The 23417-nt window shown below is 38.7% G+C and overlaps 1 protein-coding gene across 3 annotated transcripts in view; it reads right to left on the bottom strand.

Annotated features, from left to right (window-relative positions):
* Positions 1–23417, bottom strand: part of IL1RAP (interleukin 1 receptor accessory protein) — a gene marked incomplete at its 3' end in the record, with an annotated part of 124319 nt that overhangs the window by 45992 nt on the left and 54910 nt on the right. For all 3 annotated transcript variants that reach the window (XM_079922782.1, XM_079922783.1, XM_079922784.1), the window contains exon 3: positions 717–1002. In XM_079922782.1, the coding sequence (XP_079778908.1) occupies positions 717–1002 (286 nt within the window). The remainder of the gene's footprint in view (positions 1–716; positions 1003–23417) is intronic.

Genomic DNA, 23417 nt, shown 5'->3' with positions numbered 1-23417 from the left:
GAAGGACCCTCAATTTTTTCAAGGTTTTTTTTTTTCCCCCCAGAGGAAAAACAAAATTAATCTGTTGTAAAAGGAAAATTGGTATATTGTGAAGTAAAATGCAAAATGTACATGAACTTTCAGAGGAAAAGTGGATTTGAAAGAATTTTTGCAGTAATGGTAGGGTGCTTTTGATTATACTCTTAGATTCCCAGAGATCTGGTATTCATTTGCTTTTTAGGGAAATTTTGGTGGAAAAGTTTGAAAAGCACTGTTCTAAGTATATTTAATGCCTCTCAGATATTCTTTCATTTATATGGCATCCTGAGGCTTTGTTTGTGCTAGGTACTTAAAAAGTTGCCAAGATTAACAGATACGAATGGGCTCTACTGCCTACCCTGTTCATTGTCCAGGGAAACGGATATACCTTCAGGTGAGGCAGACGTGGAGGCATATTCATGTCAGGGAAAGGGAACAAATGAACAAGCCTCCACCTCTAGACAACCCCGATGTATGTCAGGTTTGAAAAGGAACCACCTATTGAGAATGTTCTCAGAAGCTCAACCATTTTCTCTGCACATCTCTTTCAGCTAACCTCAGCTAAGCCAATGAGGTGAAGTGTAAATCTCTCTACATGCTTCCTTCTTCCCCTTCCCGCCTTCACAGCCCATGCATCGTTTGGAAAACAGTTCAGGAACGAAAGGGAAAAGAGAAAGTCACCATAAGGGTCAGGCTACCTTAACATGCAGGTATAGTTGCCTGTGTCATTGAGGAGTGTGGGCCGGAACCAGAGCACATCTTTCTCCTTACTAATGCGGTTCTCAGGGAGGCGGAAGTTAATCGGCTCCTCAAGGTCCCGGTCCTGCCTTGTCCAATACCAGATCAGAGTAAGGCCTGCTGAATGGGCTGTACTGTAGTTATATTTCAAGAAGTGTTCAAAGAGTGGGCACTTGATACGAGCTGGCTCATCTTCGTACACTTGGATCTGCCTCATGGTATCTAGTCCCCAGTCATCACAGCGTTCTGGAACAGTCAAAAAGAAAGAAAAGGCAGAGGAGTCATCTCATCTCCAGAGAACACACCTTCTCTTTAGGATACCGCAGTATTTTCCGGACCCTCCTCTCGGGTCGTATTCATTAGCCTCTTTCTAATAAATGCATGTAATAGACAGCTGTGGTGTGAGGAGAATTCCCCTCATTCATTTATTATCTTTTGACTATCCATTGGATAACAGTGTGATCTGATAGCTTGATCCTGTTGAACCCTACAAGGTATGGGGGAGAATCTCACCTGGAAAAGAAATCATGTACTCTTTCACTCCTCTGGGGACAAAAGAGGTTCTAAGGAGAAGATTGTAACTGAAATGGCAACGCTCTAAGATTCCCAGTTCTCCCCTGGTCTTCACTGTCCAATAGCAGTAAAATGCAAGCCACATAGTTAATTTTAGGTGTCCTAGTTGCCACATTAAAGAAATAAAAAGCAGGTAAAATTAATTTTTATAATGTATTTTGTTAAACTCGATATATCCCAAACATCCCAAATATTGATAAGCTATTTTATACTTATATTCTTTTTTTTTTTTTTGCCGTACGCGGGCCTCTCACTGTTGTGGCCTCTCCCTTTGCAGAGCACAGGATCCGGACATGCAGGCTCAGTGGCCATGGCTCACGGGCCCAGCCGCCCTGCGGCATGTGGGATCTTCCCGGACCGGGGCACGAACCCGCGTCCCCTGCATCGGCAGGCGGACTCTCAACCACTGCGCCACCAGGGAAGCCCCTATATTCTTTTTTGTAATAACTCTTCAAAATTCAGTGTATTTTACACTTACTGCACATATCAATTTGGATTAGTCATGTGTGTCTACTGGTATTAGATTAGACAGCCAAACTGACTACAATACACAAGAAAGCTTCCTAGTAAATAAGAGACCACATGTAGTAGAGCTGAAGCACCCTTGCTGACAGCTGCACCCTCCAGAAGCACAGCTGTCAGACCTCTCTCTCTACAGCTGACCAAAGATGTAAGAGCAAGCTCAGCCTATATCACCAGAACCACCCAGAAAACCTATAGACTCATGAGCAATAATACATGTATAATAAATTAAATGAAGTTTATGATCGTTTGCTAGGCAACATTTTGGGCATAAGCAGACAGCTAACAGAACAACTAAATTAGTGACTAATTTTGATAAAAGCAAAGCATTTGAAGCTTTATGACTTACAAAATGTTTTGTAAGTAAGTAATACATTTCTAAGTAAATAATAGACCTCCAGGAAAGCTAACAAACTGACTTTTCCAAGAATCAACAAATTTCCATTGTTTAAAATTTCTGTGCTTCATTCAGAAACATGTTTTAAAATCCAATACACAAGAAAGAACTGGAAAGATCAAAGTGTTGTTCACATTAATACAAATTGATAATAAAATATTTTTATTAAACATCTATCATAACGTTCTTTAAATATATTTTCATTAAAACTGCATAGTTGCAGAATTAGCTCCTTCAGTTAACAGCAAGTTATAACCATAGTTTTTTCAGTTAAACATGTCAGATTGAATACATGCATCCAGTTTCACTCCTTTATGAAACTCCACTAAAACTAAAATAATTTTCAAGACGTAAACCCAAGTAATAGCAATAACAAGAGGAAAGATAATAGCAACATCAAATGGACAAGTGGTGACCAGCTTAGCACATTTAAAACGAAAAATCCTAAATGAAGAGGGGAGAGCTGGAGAACAAACCAATCTGCAATGCAGAATGCAGAGAAAACCCAGGAGGAGAAACTGTCAGTATCAAGATAAGTAATCACTAGTACCATACACTCCATATTTCTGAGTTCTCTTACTAGGCATATTGTAAGATTGTACTTTTATGCGCCTCTGAAATAAGGGGATGTCATGTGACTCACTTTGGCCAAAATGATGTACTGAGCGTCACCTGTGTTGAGTGTTTTAAGGGCCAGAGTATATTTCACCATGCTTCCTTTTCTTCTGCCTTAGCAAATATGAAAGCACAGACGTCGAGACTCCTTTAGCTTGGTTCCCTTGGTATGGATGACACACAGCAAAGCTTTGCTATTTTAAGTCATAGAGAATTGGGATTTGCTTACTACCAATATGAACAATCTATCCTATCCTGGCAAATGCAACCAGATACCTTAAAAATAAGCACATAGGTGAGACAGTAAAATAAGGAGAACTGGATGAACGCTATGTCAAAAAGTGACATCTTTGGTTCCAACCCCACCCTCCTAGCACTCAGGAACCTTTCCCACTGCACTCCAAGGATAGGAGCAGCCAGATCTTTACTCTCCAGGCAGGAGAATGAATGAATCTTCTCCAGAAAATCTGACTACTTTCAGAAGAAAGATCTAACAATCTTAGTATCAGAGTTTTTTTTTTTTTTTTAACAACTTGTACAGCCATATCATCATATCATCCAATAGAAAAGCTCAAGGTTAACAAGTCTCACATTCACATTTAGAATTTTTAATCAGCTTCTTAATCACTTCTTCTTAAATATGAACAAACAGCCCCAGGAGACATCTGAGAAAAATCTCTACTATAGAAGGTAACATCCAAAGAAACATTGTAAAAGAAAATTTGATAAAACCAAGATTATTCAAGAAAAATAAATCTTTTAAAAGAAAAACAAAAAAACTATCATTAACATACTCAGAGAGATAAGGAAACTTTTATATTCATGAAGCAAGAACAGAATGATATAGGAATATTCAGAGAAAAAAAGCTTATCAAAATTAAAAACATGATTGAAGAAAGGTAAAATTTAATAAATGGTTTATTTGGAAGTTAAATTTGAGAATTTTCTAAAAAGTAGAGTAGAAAGAAAAACAGAAAATAGAGAAGAAAGTTAGACCAGTCCACGAGTCTCAACATCTCAACAGTAGGATCCCCAAAAGAAAGGAAATAAAAAGAAAACTCTCCATTAAATAATTCAAAGCAAAAACAAATCTCAGAACTGAAGTCATAACCTTCTAAATTAAAAAGATCTGTCAATTGCCCCAACACAGTGGATGAAAACAGACTTACACCACAAAAATATTTTTTAAAACTGTGGAAAAAGAAAAGATCATATAAACTACCAGCGAGTAAGAAAGAGGAAAAGAATAGTCACGTACAAAAGACTAGGAATCAGAATGGCTTTGCAACTCTCAAAAACAAGACTGGAAACTAGAAGATAATGAAGCAATGCATCTAAAGGAAATTTATTTGCAATCTTGAACCTTAAACCCACCAAAATAATCATGTGTGAGTGACATTTTCAGACACATAAAGACTCAGTTATTTTATATCCTATGTGCTATTTTTTCAAGAAGGTTCTGGGAGATTTGTGCCAACAAAATGAGAGAAAAAACAAGACGAAGGAAAACAGGAGATCAAGGAATAGGGGATGCAATTAAAGAGAGAGGGGAAGGGATTCCCAGAATAACAATGCAGGATATCCCAGGAAAGCAGCTATGCAGTAGGGCTTGGTGGTAAATCAGTGTAGATAGAAAAAAAAAAATGGAAACCCCCAATAAAGAAAAATTAATTGTAACTGATGGATTATCTGATTAGATTTGCACTGTGAAAAATGATGCTGAAGGGTAATTGAAAAGTATGAAAATGGTTACCAAAGGATACTAATTAGAGTAAGCATATGAAAGCAAGGCAATTCATAACTTCAAAAAATAAGAAAGGTAGCATAATCATAGTTCGTTAATATTTGAAGATATATTAATTGAATGATTATTGATTCAACCAAATATTGCAATAATATTATATAGAGAGGTACGAGTAAGGAAAGCAAAGGGGATAGCACTTTAGAGAGTCCTTATTTACTAAAATTTTAAAAAGTGAAGAGATAACACATAGGGTTGACCAAATGAAAAATAACAATATACACAAATTGGTTAGCAAACTGTAGATAGGAAATGCCAGAAAAAATAAATAAAATCCTCAAAAGTCATTGTCTCTGAAGAAGAGAACTAGTAGGAGCAGAGGAAAATTATGACAGAAAGAATATAATTATTTTGGTATTCCCGTTAATATATTGGCCTTAAAATACTTCCATGCATGACTTGCTTTGAAAATAATTAAAATATTAATTAGAGAAAAACAAAGGAAGGAAGGAAGGAAGTATCCACTGTGCAATACAATTGGCAAAGTCCCTCTCAGTGTCAAACCATCCTAATCACACCTACTTTCTGTGAGAAAGAAGTATTGATTTCGTTTTTTAATTCCAAAATTTGTATTAATATGCATTGGCAGGACATTCATTCACTTTTAAATTATAAGATATAGTTGAAAGAGACAGAGAGAGACAGTTGGCAGCTGACGGAGTCTGGAACTGCACTGTATTAAGTTTGTTGTCTGGATGAAGTAAGATGCTACTGCCTTCTGTATTTCATAAAAATATTCTTTATGCTGTTCCTAAAGGCCTCTCTGTCAAGAACTTTAAACTATTTGCTCAAATTTGAATGATTTTAGAGACAAGGCTATAAAATGAAAAGTATCATTCTCCTTGCAACCCCACTCAACAACATATCTCAATTCAGATCACCCCAACTTGGGTCAGTAGAACACAGTTCTGATATCATGGCTCGCTTTTAACAGGAACACTGGTAAATTGCAGAGAAGGAGGAAGCCATTCTGGGGGTTAATGTTACCTTGATTAAATGAGACTTTCGGATACCAATGATATAAATCGTTACTTTGGCCCTGGGAAGTCTTTATGGCCCTGAACAATAATTAACACCAAGACAGATGATAAGTGACAGTTGTATTTTTCTTTTGTAAAGTAGGAGAATGCTAATTGTGAAAAGGGAGATGGAAAAAGAGAGCTAGTGTAACATAACAACCACAAGCATGTACTCAAGCAGACCCATTTAGGAAGAAGTATGAAATGGAATTTTGGTGATCACTGGGGTAGACCGTGGCAGAGACTGGCCAAATGTTCATTAGTCCTGTTTTCTTTTCCTCGGCCCATATGAAACCTACATATCCTTAGCAGTTGGGTTGGGGCCATGTGATTTGGTTCTGGCCCATGAGTATGGCCAGAGATGCTGTACAACTTGAAACTCCCAGCATGATCTTTGGTGCTTTCTCTTTCCCTTCCACGGAGTCCTTGAAGACCAGAAATGTTTGAAATGTGCAGCATCACAAGATGGAAGGAGCCCGGATTCCTGCCATCAGTCAAAGCAGAGCTTCTCAGGAAAGCCATCTCACTTTCAAAGAGCTGTGACTGTGTTAAGTCAAGTCTCTATCGTTTAAGCCATTGAGATTTGGTGGATATAATCTGTTATAGCGACTAGTATCGACTAATAAAGGAAGCCAGAATTTTCCTTTCATAGCATAACAATAAATCAAGAGCAGATAAGAGTTATTTTTAACATAGCATATGTTAAAGGCCCTTACACACTAAAATTTAAATACAGGTCAATCAATATTTTTGGCTAACTCCATAGACTTAATATTTTTTCAACCAAATTAAATGCAATACAGGGTCAAGGGAAAATACATCATTATACCCGCTACGTATCTCCCTTACAGAATGTTTCATGGGCCAAATGCATGTATTTATAAAGTGAATCAGACTCCTCTATAATAGGGACCAAAACCACACATATTAGTATTCATGAACATTAACAAAAACGATATGATTTTTATTGAGTTTTTTCTTTGCCCATTTGAAATTAGTTCTGTGGGTTTTTTAACTTTCTCTAGCCAGCCACCTGAGGGCATTTTGTCAGAGCTTTTTAAATTATTCAATGAACAAATAAAAATAAAATCTATGGTAACGGGTTGGAGTGTCACGTAATACCAAATTAATTATATGATTCACTGCAGGCACTAGCCGAAGAAAAGACTGGGGAAAAGGCTGTTATGCAAATAGATTTGTCTCTAATAACAGCAAAGGGAATTTAGTGAATTACTGGCACAATGAATTACTTTTTTGTTTAAAATGTCCCTTCTTAACCAGTTTACTCCATAGTGGAACTCCTCTCTAAATTGGCCCCTCATCACGGGAGAACTACAAAGTCATCATTTCCCTCAGCCAAAGGATTTCTTAAGGCCAGGGCTTGGTGCCACAGAGGACTAATGGAAATGTGCAAAGCCGTCGCAAAGCCAAGTCACTGGAAAATCCAACCCACGCTCCTGACAGCAATTAGCATTTATATAGCAGGGTATACATTTTAACTAATTAATCTCACAGCACCCTCTTGGGCTTTCATGCCCATTCCCACATTACATGCCAGGAAATGAAGACAGAGAGATTAATTGACTTACTTTTGCCTGAGTGGTAGCACAAATAAAAGCTGCCTGAACATAGATCTGGGAGGCTTGTCCCAAATCTATGGTCACACATTCAAAGCAAGATATTTCCCACAGGAAAGCTACTCATATTTTTGTATTTATTAAATATCTACTGAAACCCTGCTGTGTTGTATGCTATGGTAGAGACATGCAGATATAAGAACTCAAGAAGCTCAGGTATAGGAAATAAAAAAAGAAGAGGAAATTTTTAAATATTGGAAGACCTAGGTGGAATTAATTTCTGTATGTTATTATTTTCCCTGTGCCACTTACTTGCCCTATGACTTTGGAGAAAATGCTTCCCTTCTCAGACTCAGATTCTCCATGTGTCGTATGCCTATCTTACAGGGCTGTATGTTTCGAAAGCAAAGGGCCAGACGTATGAAAGGAGCTCAGTACGTATTAGCTGGATCTGCATGGGTCCCTGTCCATCAAGAGCTTAACAATCTTGGAAAAACAAAGACATAGATGCAAAATCAACTAAATGAAAATAGCTGGTAGAATGAATGAATCAAGTGTTAAAACAGGATTCTAGGCAGGATTATAGTCATTACATTAGTGTAGTATAGATAGTATAGTATAGTATAGTATAGTATAGTATAGTATATACAGGTGTGGGCAGAGAGGGTAGTCCTGAGATTGGGTTGAGATGAGAACCAGGCCCTTTTAATATCCCATCTTAGAACCCCATGTGGATGACGTCACCTTAACACCCATCAGCACATTCTATCTAAGGCTGAGGGCAGAGACTAAGTCTAATGGAAGGGCAGAGACTAAGCCTGAGGGTGATTTCGTCTCTCCAGGTCTATGGCAAAGACTGTTAAACATGTCCCATATACCACGTCCCCAAACCCTTCTTTTTCTGGTGTATGGGAATTTTCAGTTGGGCACACAGCCATTCAGAATAAAGGCTATATTCTGCAGCTTTCCTCTCACCTGGATATAGTCAGGTGACAGTTCTGGGCAATGGGATATGTTTGAAATTGTCATGTGGTAGATTCCAGAAACTTTCCTTGAGAAACACTGACATATCCTATGTCTCCTGTGCTCTTGCTACCATCCCACTTCTTCCATCTTGCTGCTGGGAACATGGATGTGACAGCTGGAGCTACCTTATGGACTATAAGAATGAAGGCCACACCCTAAAGATGGAGGAATGTGAAAGTGAATGGAGATGGGACCTTGAATAAGTATGGAGCTGGCTTATCAGCCCTGAATTTCCTACCTCTAGATTTTACATAGGAAATATGTATTTTTTTTAATATCCTTGCTACTGAACGTACCATCAGCAGCATCCCTTGGGAGCTTGTCAGAACTGCAGACTTCCAGGCCCCACCCAGACCTACCAAATCAGAATCTACAGTTTAACAAGATCCCCAGGTGATTCCTATGCACATCAACATTGGGGAAGTATTAATGTATTGTTTTCTCCTTATTCAAAGCTGATCATCATTCTAATTGATAAAAATGTCTTATTTCATCTCTTATAACAAGTGGGTTGTTGAACTATTTGTGAGGTTTTATCCACCCCATGATTCTAGGTTTTTGATTAATGTTTACATTGAAAAATATATTCCTTTTTGTTCCTCAGTGGAAAAAATACTAAAACTATCCAGATATTTTTCTAGTAGTGTCCTATTAATTAATCACCATTTTTTTTGTTTTTTTTAAAACATATATATTAATTAATTTTATTTATTTTTGCTGTGTTGGGTCTTCGTTTCTGTGCAAGGGCTTCCTCTAGCTGTGGCAAGCGGGGGCCACTCTTCATCGCGGTGCGCGGGCCTCTCACTATCGCGGCCTCTCTTGTTGCGGAGCACAGGCTCCAGACGCACAGGCTCAGTAGTTGTGGCTCCGTGGCACGTGGGATCCTCCCAGACCAGGGCTCGAACCCGTGTCCCCTGCATTAGCAGGCAGATTCTCAACCGCTGCGCCACCAGGGAAGCCCTAATCACCAGTTTTTAAAAACAAAAGAAAAAATCTACGAACTACATTTCCTAGAGTATGATTTCCGTGGAAAAAAAGAAGATTAAAACTTAGATATTTTTTTATTCAGAGGAGAGCTACTCAAAGGTCTAGAAAATGTTGCTGAAATTTAATAGTTGTCAACTAAGCCATCAAGAGGAGAGAGAGAAGTTCCTGGTGGGGGAGGAAAGCTGGAGTGGCTATGAGCACCCATCAGACGTCCTCAGGCTGCTTGTACTGTTCAACAATACTGAGCTAATAACTGGCAGATGGCTTTCCTGGAGCAGATAATTAGACATACCTTACTCCCACCAAAGAAGAGAGTTTTCTTGATTGGGTAATTTGAAAAAAAATAAGAACTAGCTCTGAGCAGATGATAAGATTTGTCAGATAAGGAAAGAATGCCAAACTCAGAAAGTGAGTTGGGGGAGGGTGAAGCTCCACAAGTTACAGCTTCAGCTTTGCAGAGGTTGTTAGGGTCTTGTTGCTACAACAAGCTTTACTCCAGATCGTGTGCAATGCCCCCCCCGTGACACTGGGCACTTATCTTTACACTGACCTAAAGACCATTATTTTATATCAATTAGAAGCGGTAGTCCCCACAATGGAAAAAAAAAAAAAAAAAGTAGAGAAAGTCATTCCCAGGCAAACATGAAAATAAAGACGAGGTGAAAAGGGACAATGAAACCTCATAGATGAAAACAACCAAACTTATGAAGTTTAAATCCAAAACATATACCAAAGTAGGTGATATTTAAAGTTACAAAATCAAATCATCTGAAGGATGATGTAGAGTTGAGATCTTTCAAAGTCTAATTATTGTTATAGGACCAGCACTCTAGGGTCTATGAACAGTTTGGTTTTCATTCAGTCCTGCCATGTAGCTGTTCCTTTCTTAGTCTGTGAACATGAGTGTCACTTTCTACAAAGTTTTCCCTGTGGCAGAGGACTTGAGAAAAAACCATGTGTGCTCTAGAAATGTTCACAGTTCTCAGGTCTACAGGAGCTGCCGAAGGTTTTCAGGCTCACTCTTCGTCTCCATCAAGTCATTTCCCAACTGGTTCTTGCAGCACCAACAAAGAGACCCTTCATCATCATGAGTTAAGGTCCAACAGCCACCCTTCCTGTTGCTGTGCATAATAAGGAGGAACATGGAAAAGAATCATCTGATAGCTACCTAGAAAAGGCTTCGCTTCTCTCACCAAAGTGGCAGTAGGGGTTAGCAGGCTAAAGAATGGATTATGGGTAGGCTGCCTCTTTTCCTTAAAAAAATCACTGTAATGAGCATCCTCATATGGCTGAAGGGAATGATTTTCTTTGCAGGGCTGTTGTGACAGTAAGTAAACGGGCTTATGTCAAGTGTGGCACTGTGCGCTAGGGAAACTCTAAGCAGTCATTAGCTGGTTTTTATGTTATTTTCCCCAAGCAATTTTTTTCTAATCCATGATTAAGATGTACATATCCAGTTACTATTCTCATATAATAATCAAGCAACTTTCACTCTCTTCATTTTCATTATTACACAATATTTACTCAGGGTCCTATGAGCGCTAGGGCTATAAACAAAATGGAGCAAAAAACAAGGTCTCTGCCTTCAAATTTCCACGCAAGAAACAGATCCTCAGCATTGGAAGTAAAGGTATTTTGGGCAGCATCATAGAATCCCAGAACACAAGGTCTTAGATCTGGTGGTAGCCTTCTGTTCCAGTACGATAGCTGGTAATACCCCCATTTTACAGATGAGGTGAATGAAGCCAAGAGAGGATAAAAGACAGGTCTGAGAGATGGGCTAACAATATATGATAGAGGTGGGGAGTGACCAAACCTGAAACTCATATCCTGAAACTACTTTCTCTATGGAGTCTCTGGAGTCTGACAACCCCAGTTCAAATCATTCTGCTACTTGCTAACCATGTGAGTATTGGCAAGTATAGTAAATATTCCTCTGTCAAAGAAAGCTGGTTTGAAGACTTAAGAGACAATGTTCTTTAATGTGTTTAACAGAGAGCTATTCAGTAGTCCTCACTATTCTTAATATTATATTCTTCTCTTTCTTGATTCCAAACTGAGAATGGACAATTTCAAACTAAATGTGGCCCAACAAATGTTATCATTTAACCTATGAGGATTCACCTCTAACACAGTGTTTGAGGGTGTTAGACTAGAGGGGAGTTTTTAAAATATTTAGAACAAGCTTCTCATTTTACAAATGGGGTAACTAAGCTCAGAGAGCTAACTTGATGAATGGCATAGAGCTCATGAATGGCAAGCATAGAATCACTTCTTTTCGGTCCAAATGTCACGTTCTGTCTACTCTAACATTCCAGCAAAATGCGTATCTACACAAACATTCCCAGTTGGTATCGGGAATGTAAATAGCATAATAGTATATTCTCCTTCAAAACAGAGGTTGAAATAGGCAAAAAAAAGCAAATCCAGGAAGATTGAAACCGGTAACAGTAATACTGGAGCATAGGAGGTAACTCTACATGCGTTCTACATAATCAAGCCACCCAATTCTCCTCCTTTTCTTTTTACAGGTGAAGAAGCTGATATATGGGATATGGGTCTTATCCTTGAGGCTGATACTCAAGCAAAGTAGGTGGCAATGCTGCCCATAAGTATGGCACTTGGAAAGAAGGATCCCATACCCCAGCTTCCTCACGTGTAATAATACATGAAGCAAAATATGAAGCTAATGTAAGTACCTACCTAGCAGACCTGTTGATAGGGGTAAAGAAAATCGTATATGTGGTATTATATGCTTGGGTGCATAGTAAGAACGTAATAAATTTTAGCTACAATTATTATTTTGATTTTCACAGATGAGGGAATTAAGACCTGGGAAGATAGCAGGAAAAATTCTCATGTGCATTTGTTTTTGAGTTTTTATTACACTTTACCAGATCCAGGACAGAAAATCCAAAATTAAATTTGAGTCCTAAAATGTAGAAAGCAGGCTAAGCATAAACCAACTTCTTAATTAGTAAAGACAGCCAAGCAATCACTTTTCTCCATGATGAAAATTTAAAGCCCTCCACATACTCAAAATGTCTCTATAACCCTCCATCCCCACATCTCACGTCCCAGATGGAGGGTGAAGGGGGCTTGTTCAGTGAAAGTACATCAGGGGCCTTCAACTTTCAATTAAAAGCTATATGATTCCCATGCCTCAAGATTTGCAATCATATTCTATAAGCAACTACAAAGTCAAAAAAAAAGAGCATTTGTGAGCCTTGCCAGCAACCTCCTCAGAAATTCTCAGGAAATTGCTTGGAGTAAAAGGGCGTTTGAGATCTTCATCACCTGCCAGGGGAAGAGACAGGGGCTACAATCCTGCCAGTGCATTTAAGAGGGGCATCACCTGTGAAATGCCAGTGCAGTCTCATTCAATTTTAATAATGTGTCAAGCATGTAGATTTTTCTTGAAGGCTGGTAGTGACAAGCAGAAAACAAAAGATTCTGAGAGAAAATCAGGTGAAGCAAGCCACAAAAGCTGAGCGTTCGAAACGGGGTCTGGGAAACATCCGGCTGTGAATGACAGTGGGGCAGTAGGAAGAATTCACGAGGTAGGGGTTCCAAGTGGCTGGGCTTTCAGTGGTCCCGCAGGAAGAGGACAGCGTCAGCTCCCAAGGGGAGAAGCAAGGTCTTGGGAAGATAAATGCCAAGATTAAATCACGGTCCAAGTTTCTGAATGTTTAAGCCACCTGTAATCCACTATGCATCTGAAAAAAACCACTATGGGTTGGAGCTGGAAGGGGGCCTTACAAATCATCCAGTTCCAGGACACATTATACTGATTAGGCTTTGAGACCAGAGGGGTGAAGGAATGCCTGAGTGAAACGCTGGGTTAGTACCAGAGGCAGGATGAAACCTTCCAGATTCCTGGTTACTTTTCCTATATCACACATGACTTCTGCCTATAAAACCAATTACAGGAGAGAGTTTATACCACACTTACATCAGTTTCTGTTTTTCTTTTCTCCTGGCATATCAAAGGTTGAATTTTTATGCTTATATTTATGGTCAGCTTCTTGAGTCACTATAGGATTGAGAACATTTGCCTCTTACATATTTATTGCTGAAGAGAAAGCAGAAAACACAAACCAACTTTCCTGATCTCCAGAGCTCTTGAAACATAGGAAGCAAAATGGGAGAATAAATTTTCAATGTAGGAAGCAAAAGCAAACACTCCAAAGAAACCAGACGTAGAAGATTTTAGCTAATAACCCTACTATTATCAGCCCTCTTTCATGTGATGCACACATTCTCCACTGACACTCACGAGGGGATACATGCCAGTGTTCTGACGCTGAAAAAAAGCAAATAATTACCATAAAGTAGAAAACATGAAAATAAGAGAAATAGGTGCTAGATCAGGAAAAGGGTCTGCAGTCATACCGAGAAGGCTTTTAGGAGCTTCAACATACAACTTTAACTGTCCGTGTATATATCTCTGTTTTGTGTGTGTATGTGTCTACCCAAGGTATACATCCCAAGGCAAAACTGTCAAGTCAGGACACTCTTCTCTGGGTACTTTTAGCCTCCCAATGCTGTGGCTCCCTGCCTCGTGGGGAAAGTGATAATGGAGGTGGTTGATTAGAAATGGCTTTTTATTTTCATACTCTTTAAGTCAGTAAAATGTCCCAAACTTATTACTCAGGAATCAGTGCCTACTTCCCCGCCCTCACCACATCCCGCCAAAGTTTATAAATCTGTAATTGTTAACAGAGCACACAGTAATTTATACTTGACACTGCAGTTTCAGACACACTGTGTTCTTCGATCACGGAGGTAGGGGTTGTTGCCTCGTTTGGGGGTTTGGAGAGGCTCAGAGAATGACATGGGAAGCCCACAGTGCTATTGGGCAGTAGAAGTTTCTGATTCCAGAACCAGTCCTCTCTCTACTGATCCTCTAAGACTCTGGTATCATACTCAGTCCTTTGGCTTCTTGTTTGGAGACTATGTACAATCTTCCCTCAAATACTCCATTCACATTGATTCTTTTTTTTTTTTTTTTTTTTTTTTTGTGGTACGTGGGCCTCTCACCGCTGCAGCCTCTCCCGTTGCGGAGCACAGGCTCCGGACGCGCAGGCTCAGCGGCCATGGCTCACAGGCCCAGCTGCTCCACGGCATGTAGGATCTTCCCGGACCGGGGCACGAACCGGTGTCCCCTGCACCGGCAGGTGGACTCTCAACCACTGCGCCACCAGGGAAGCCCCACATTGATTCTTGAGCCTCTTAAGCCATGTTCTTTCTGTCTTACAGCTAACTGCTGAGACTTTTCTTTGACCATAAAATTCATCGTCAGACAGATATCTTTAAACTTCCTTGCCATTAAACAGAGTTCCTGAGGTACATCTAGTAGTATTCTTTATGGAGAATAACAACATAGGATCAGGAGACCTGGTGTCTTGCACTAACTCTGCCAGTGAGACCACCATTATTATAATAATTACCACCTAATACTGAATGCTTTCCATATGCCAGGTATTAAGTGCTTTACATTTATTGTCTCTTTTAATTCTCATAACAACTCTTTCAGATGGTTTTATTATAGTCCGCATTTAACAAATGAGGAACAGGGGCCTTAGATAAGTGAAAGAGTATCTGCAGGATTACACAGTGTTAAATTAACTAAACAAAGGGGCCATTAGACTGAGGTGGCTGTAATGTCCTGGAAGCCTACTTAAGCAAGCCAAAACCTAAGCTGGAATGCTTCAAGGTCAAGAAAATTGAAACCTAAGGACAATCACTCACAAACAGCCAACTGGACTTTCTCAACTAATGCAACCACTTAAGCTGTAGCCAATCAAATACTTTCCTTGTCTTGCTTCCACCTCTTCTCCATAGAAGTCTTGGCCCTGGCTCCCCTCTGTGGAGTGCTCCTAACTATGTCCAGTTTGATGCTGCCCAATTTGCATCGATTTTTGCTCAAATACCCTCTTAAAATTTAAAAATTTTAATATGCCCCAGTTTATCGTTTAACAACAGCAAGTAAGTGAGAGAGAAGGATTCTAACACAGATCAGCCTCATTCCAGGATCTAAAATTTAACCATGAATGTGGCCAAGTAACTTCCCTTTTCTTGGATTTTATTTTTTCATGTATAATACAAGGACGTAAAACCAGATGATCTCTAACCCTTTCCATCTCTATAATATGATGGGTTTATAATCAGTGCTAACTTCAACAGGGTTTTCTAGCCTGAAACTTAAAAATATAAAATCAAGCCAGTTTTTCAAGCACAAGAGTGGGAGTGGGTGGGCACTTGTTAATAGAAAGTGGAACAAACTGAGTGAGTCTCTTTAATAAGGAGCATCAAATCCATGATTAGCAGTTTCCAGCGTCAGAAGACACATGTCACAGCCAAGAGGCAGTGGGGCAGATCACATCTGTCTGAATTAAAGAGTGTCATCATGTAGTCTTGTTTCCAGTGGAAACTCTGAAGCTATCTTCATGCTCAAGTTTCTCTCACAACACCCACTTTTAAAAAGCAGAGGAGTCAGAAAAGTCAGCTTGTCCTCAAAGGCAGCTCCCTCAGGTATTCGCTGCCTCTGTCTTATTAAATGTGGTCAGGCATGACTCAGCTCGTCTATCAACTGTCTGGGAAGGAGAACATTTCATGCTGGTAGAAAATCACCTTAAGCAGAACAATGGAAGGCACTTACGGTACACAGTTAGAACTGGGTTGCGTATTACTCAAAATCAAATCACCCTTTTCTTATTCTAGACAGGAGAGCATAATCACAGCCACGAGGGAAACAAGACTGCACTTGCTTAGGACACATCAGATCACCCTGTCACCTCCAGTTACAGCTATCAGCCACTCAGACACCTCTTCTGTCTGGTTCACAAAGCAAAGGGGAACTGTGGGTTATGCCATGTCTTTCAACCGATAAACCCTCAGTGAGAACCTACTACATGCAACAGTTTATAATCAGCTCCAATGGGGGGCTAAAGACACAGGGAAGACACGGTTTCTGCCCTCAAAGGTCTCACTATCTAGAGAGGGTAGACAGCCAAATAATTCATCTCAATGCAAAGCAAAATAAAGTAAATGCGAAAAAGAAAAAGATACAATGTGACATAAGAAGGCAGAAGGAGCTCTTAATTCTGACTGCAGGGGAGGGTGGGGAGTTCAATGAAGCCTTCACAGAAGAGATAGCATCTGATTTAAGCCTGAAAAATGAATAAAATGTGTGCTGACAGATACAGAGGGAGGAATCCAGGCTGATGGAACATTGTAAGTAAAGGCAGGGAAGGCAAGGGAGCCATAACTGGTCTGTAAATCACCTGGGTGTACAGAGTGTGGGATGGTTTAGTTAAGCATGAGAGTGGGAGACTAGGATTATACAGGGTAAGACACTCTGACTTATGAGTGACACATATTAATGATAATTATGGCACAGATGAAGACTGGATTGGGAAATACGTTTGTGCTCCCTGAGGCTGTCTGATGGTTCACACACACATGCACCTCCACAAGTGTCAAGAATGAAATTTCTTTATCCACTTGTTCTCTCTGCTTTTACTTATACAAACCACAAATGATGACAAAAGAGACGACTACAGTAACCTGGGCTCCAGGATTGTGGAGGCAGTGAAGCTAATCACTCCTGAGGTGGTCCTCTAGCTCCACAACTGTTGGATTAGACGACTGTGATTGACCAAGATGAGAAAGACATTGCCTAGCGCCTGTTCCTTTTCCATCCCCCAGCCCCCCATCATCACTGATCATACATGGGGGTGTAGGGGGGGCAGCCACTTTATGTCAGTTTCTGGAATTTAATTATCCAGAACTTTCATTGCTTCTCTCTTGTGGAGTCTGTGCTCAAAATATTTTAATAACCAGAAACCTCAGTGAATGGCAATGCTCTGTAGTATAGCACACTGTCTATACATCCCTTATGGTACTCAGAACATCAGCCCGTGAGTTATAGACGATTAGATATCTGGACTCTCTTTCCAACTACCTAAAGTTTCCTCGTTAATAGGACAATTGTCCTTTTCATCTTCATATCCCACCCCCCCCACCCCTACCCCCGCCGTGCCTGAAAAAGCCAAGAATCTCTGTAAACATGCAGAGTGAAAAAGAGAATAGTGGTAGATCCAGTGACAGGCCGAAGAATAGGACTTGAAAATAACTGGAAAAATTAAAGTTTAGCAAAATACAAGCCACAGATGAGAAAAAAAAATTTAAAATTTACACATCTGATGGGACTTCCCTGGTGGCGCAGTGGTTGAGAATCTGCCTGCCAATGCAGGGGACATGGGTTCCACCCCTGGTCTGGGAAGATCCCACATGCAACAGAGCAACTAATTACTGAAGCTCTAGTACTGAACTACTGAAGTCCTAGTACTTTAGAGCCCACATGCTGCAACTACTGAAGCCCGCATGCCTAGAGCCCATGCTCTGCAACAAGAGAAGCCACTACAGTGAGAAGCCTGTGCCCCGCAGCGAAGAGTAGCCCCCACTCGCCGCAATTAGAGAAAGCCCGAGTGCAGCAACGAAGACCCAATATGGCCAAAAAAAAAAAAAAAAAGAAAGAAAGAAAGAAAAAGAAGCTAATAAAAATAATAAATAAAATAAAATAAAGCTGCCTCTTTAAAAAAAATTACACATCTGATAAAGGACATATCCAGGATATATAAAGAACTCTCAAAATTCAATATGAAAACAAATAATTTAAAAAGGGATAAAAGATTTCAACAGACATTTTATTAAAGAAGATATACAAAGAGTGAATAAGCATATGAAAAGATGCCCCAAATCATTAGTCATTAGATAAATGCCAACTAAAAATCACAGAGGATACTACTACACACCCACTAGAATGGCTAAAATTTTTAAAGTGGAAAATACCAAGTGTTCACAAGGATATGCAACAGCTGGAACTCTCATTTGTTGCTGATGGAAATGCAAAATGAAGTACAGTCGCTTTAGAAAACAGTTTGATATTTTCCTATTAAGCTAAATATATACTTACAATGCAACCTAGCAATATTAGTTATAGGTATTTACCAAAGATAAATGAAAACTCATGTTCAAACAAAAGCCTATACACAGATGTTTATAGCAGACTTAATCATTATCACCAGAACCTTGAAGCACCCAAATGAACTTCAACTTGCTGATGAATAAACAAACTGTGGTATTATCTTTACAATGGAATACTACCCAGCAATAAAGAATGAATTTCTGATACGCTCAACAATGTGGATATATCTCAAATGCATCATACTAAGTGAAAGAAGCCCAGTCTCATATGATTCCATCTGTATAAAATTCTGGAAAAGGCAGAATTACAGAAACAGAAAACAGATCAGTGATTGGCTAGGGACTTTGACAAGAGGTTAATTGTGTTTGGAAATGTAGATTCTTATGGGCAAACACCCACCTTCAAGTACAAAAATCTCAATCCTTATCTCATAATAAAGGAAACCAGTTGGTGCTTACCCATGTGCCAGAACATGGTGTCAGTTTTCAAGTTTATTCAACTGAGTACCTGATTACCTACTTGCTTTTGCTGGTTACAGGGAAACTTTGAAGTGTACATCTCACTGATTCTCCAGAACAACTCTGCGAGATAGGTACGGCCTATAGTATCATCTTCATTTTATAAAGACAGAGAGTCACATGGAGCCAAATTTGACTCTAGTCCAGGATTTCTTTTTCTCTACATTACATATTGTGAATTATCCAGGGCATTTTCTGAGCTCCCATAGCACTGAGATTTAAATTTGCTACACTAACAATAAACGAACTGCTCAAATGTTCCCCTCCTAGATCCCAGATTAGGGGGGTGAGTCCTGGGAAGACCTCTGAATTCACCATGATCTCTTCTTTTTTGATGCAATGTAGTTAACCTTAAGGAACCATCCTGGAATGCGGCTGTGGTATCTATCATACACAGCCTGAGACTCATCTGCTATTTCATACTTCAAAAGACATTTACAATGGCACAGTCACTTTGGAAAATACTTTGGTAGTCCTTCAAAATGTTACACAAAGAGTTCCCATGTGACCCAGCAATTCCACTTCTAGGTATATACCCAAGAGAAATGAAAACACATGTCCACACAAAACTTGTACACAAATGTTCACAGTAGCATTATTCATAATAGATAAAAAGTAAAAACAATCCAAATGCCCATCAGTGATGAATGGATAAACAACAGAATTATTCATCACTTAGAAGACAATGAAGTACTGATACATGCTACACACGGAGGCGCCTTTAAAACATTAAGTGAAAACATTATTCTAAGCCAGTCACAAAAAGCTACATATGATTCCATTTCTAGGAAATGTCCAGAATAGACAAATCTATGGAGAAAGAAAGTAGATTAGTGGTTGTTTAGGATTGAGGGAAGGGGGAAAGAAGTCATGTGGAATGGCAGCTAATGGATACAAAGTTTCTATTTTGAGTGATGAATATGTTCTTAACACAGATGTAGTGATGACTGCTAACATGACTGGTTGCTACTGTTTTCAACACATGGAGTCTTTAGAAAAAATATAAAATAAATAATGTCCTTAGTAGTGAAAGGGTTGGAATCCCCTGGGTATACCAGGAAAAAGAATAATAGGTTGGGAGTGCAAGACAAGGGTTTGTGTCCTGGTTCTCTGGTTCTTCTGTTTACTGTTTTATGGCTATGGCTAAGTCGCCTAGTCTCTCCAAGTCTCTGTTTCCTTATCTGCAAAACAAGAATAATGATATGATTTATCATTTTTCCGATGATCATAGAATGCAAGCATTTTTAAACTATAAAACACTATATGATGTTGTTCATCACTATAATGATTAGTTGATATAATGATAATATGAACTATGTTTGGTACATACTATAAGCCCAATAGTATGTGTGTTTATTGCCTAGAGAAATGAAGGAATGTTGACAGGTGAAGGAAGAAGTACTCATTTGTTTAACATATGTATAACCATGTCTACAGACACTGAAATATTGGCAATTGGCTGAACATACTTTGTAGCACTGATTGTCTTTAAAACAAAAAAAAAGGAAAAGAAAACTGCCTATAATCAAGTGAAATGTTTAAATGAGCAGATACAACAGGCAAGAATTAGGGTACATAACTACTTTTTGGGCTGAGTATCCAGTATCGGAAAACTTTGAAGTGGAGAAGCGAGAACTCATTGATTTCAACTTCCAAAAATTGGGGTGGCTAATTTTCATCTTCTTGACATTACATATCTAACTAATACACAAATAGTAGCCACACTTATAATGCAGGAAATTCAAGAGTAATATCACTTTTCCCTCACAGATCACCTAACTTGATAGTTTACCAAGGGCATTTCCTGAATATTGAAGTTATCTCTGTTCTATGCAAGTTATTAACATATCATTTTAAATATAGAAACAAAGAACCAATGTTTAAACAAGAATATCTCACAATTGCCCCTTGCTTACCATCCCAAGCACTCCAAAGGTTCAGGTCTTCATTCCTTCTTACTTCCAAAAATTGTTACTCTATATTTCTAGTTATACATATAATTAGATCGTAATATATTCAGATGATAAAAAATTATTTTTAAATGGCGGAAATAAACTCAAACATAATTCCACTTTCTAAAGATAATCACTGTTAAGATTTGGGTGTATTCTACGGAAGGTTTTCTATATGTGCGCACGTATGTAATTACACACACATGCACACAGTGGTGTGTGGTAAACCAGGGTTGGGGCAGGGCGGGGGTTGGTTTGCAGCATCTGTTTATTAATTTCCATAGGGTAAATACTCTCACCAAGGCCAGTTTCAAACTAGCAATGATTTAATAGCTGGTTCACATAATTCCTGAAAATTGAACAAATGGCTCTCATAAACCACTGCAATCTAGCTTCAGCAAACAACTGTCACTGTTTTTAAAGGTTTCAGACTTTAAAAAACTGCTGTATGGTACCTGTTTTTAAACAGAAATATCTATCATAAACTCATTTCTTTATCAACAAATATCAATATATATTTTTTACGACTCAATAATATTCTCCTTTTTTTTTGGTATCCTCTATCAATGGATATTTACGTTGCTTTGTCCAATGTTACCTATTTGAACAACTGTATGACAAATAAAGTTGTGAATACAGCTTGACGCACTTCTCTGATTATTTCTTTAGGATATATGTGTGCAACGTTCATTACAAGGTCAATGGGAGGCACTTTGGTGTCTTTGAAACGAACAGTCAAAGTGCCCTTCACAAAGCCTATTCAAGGGACACTTACCCACATGGTATGAGAACACCACACTTGGTCATTAGATCACCACATCCTATCTAATGCTAGGTAGGACTGTTCTCCTTAATTGTTGCTAATATAATGGGTGAAAAATGACATCTCATTGTTGGTTTAATTTGCATCTATCTTCTTACTCATGAACTTGACTTCTTTTTAGTATGATCCATTTGTTTTTCTCTTCTTGAACTGCCTGAACTTCTAGTTAAAAATCTTTTCTCATTTTTTTTCAAAGAGTATACTTTACATTGGAAGGATTTCTTTTGTGTGCAAGAGCTCCTTGTGTTGTACTGACTTAACCATTTGCCATATACCTGTATCTTCCCAAGTTTTCATTCATCCTTTAAATTATAATATGTTGATGCTCTACTAATTTTGTCAATCTTTATGTAGTCAAATATATCTAATTTTCTCTAATGGCCCCTACCCTTGATGATATATCTAGAAAGGCTTTCTCTACCTCCACATTATAAAAACACTTGCATATATTTTCTTCAAGTACTTTTAGGCTTTAATTTATTTTTTTACATTTAAATATTTAATTCAAGTGAGATTTGTTTGGGGGTAAGGAATAAGGTAAGAATTTAACTTTATTTTTATAGAAATTACGCAAATGTCCTAGCATTTAAATACATCTTTTTCCACTGACTCTGGATGCTACCTTGGGTAACCGCCAGCTGCAGAGCTGGCTTCCTTTCTTTCTGGATTCCTGTTTTCACTTCAATTTTGTCCTCCGAGAATTTGTTACCAACTCAGCAAGACATTTATTTTTAAATGTAGCATTTCTAGCTGCTTTACAGGAAAAGGGTTGTTTAGGGGACCTTGTCCACCATACTGAGAGAAACTGAAATCTTCTCCAAGCTAGTTCCGACATGGTGGGTAGCATGAACATTCAATAACTAGATAGTGTCAGGGACCTGCTCAAGTCCTTTCAGTGACCTTTTGTGGCATGAAGGTAAATGAAATAACAACCATAATAGGCCCTGGACTCTGACTACCTCTTCCTCCTCATCTCAGGCCCCTTCCCCCAGAGTTTTCTTTTTTCTTTTTTTTTTGTGTGTGTTCGAATTTTAAAAATATTTTTATCAAGGTATAATTGACATATAACATTATGTTAGTTTCAGGCATACAGCATAATGATTTGATATTTGTGTATATTGTGAAATGATTGCCACTGTAAGTCTAGTTAACATCTGTCACCATACATAGTTACAATTTTTTTTCTTATGATGAGGACTTTTAAGATTTATACATGGACATATATGCACTACCAAATGTAAAACAGATAGCTAGTGGGAAGCAGCCGCATAGCACAGGGAGATCAGCTCGGTGCTTTGTGACCACCTAGAGGGGTGGGATAGGGAGGATGGGAGGGAGACGCAAGAGGGAGGGGATATGGGGATATATGTATATGCATAGCTGATTCACTTTGTTATACAGCAGAAACTAACACACCATTGTAAAGCAATTATACTCCAATAAAGATGTTAAAAAAATAATAAAAGATAAAAATAAAGCAGAAACTAACACATCATTGTAAAGCAATTATACTCCAATAAAGATGTTAAAAAAAAAAAGATTTACTCACTTAGCAATTTCAATGGATGAATGAATAAAAAAGATATAATATTATTATTGCATTATTCACCCATGAAAAAAGAATGAAGTCTTGCCATTTGTGACAACATGGATGGACCTTGAGGGCATTATGCTAAGTGAAATAAGTCAGACAAAGAAAAACATCACACGATCTCACTTATATGTGGAAAAATAAAATAAACAAAAACCTGAGTCTATAGATACAGAGAACAGATTGGTGGTTGCCAGAGGTGGGAGATGGAGGGGTGGGTGAAATGGGGAAGGGAGTCAAAAGGTACAAACTTCCAGTTACAAAATAA

The sequence above is a fragment of the Stenella coeruleoalba genome (genome assembly GCF_951394435.1).
Source record: "Stenella coeruleoalba genome assembly, chromosome: 5".
Taxonomy (NCBI): domain Eukaryota; kingdom Metazoa; phylum Chordata; class Mammalia; order Artiodactyla; family Delphinidae; genus Stenella; species Stenella coeruleoalba.
This window is presented reverse-complemented; position numbering and strand designations above follow the sequence as displayed.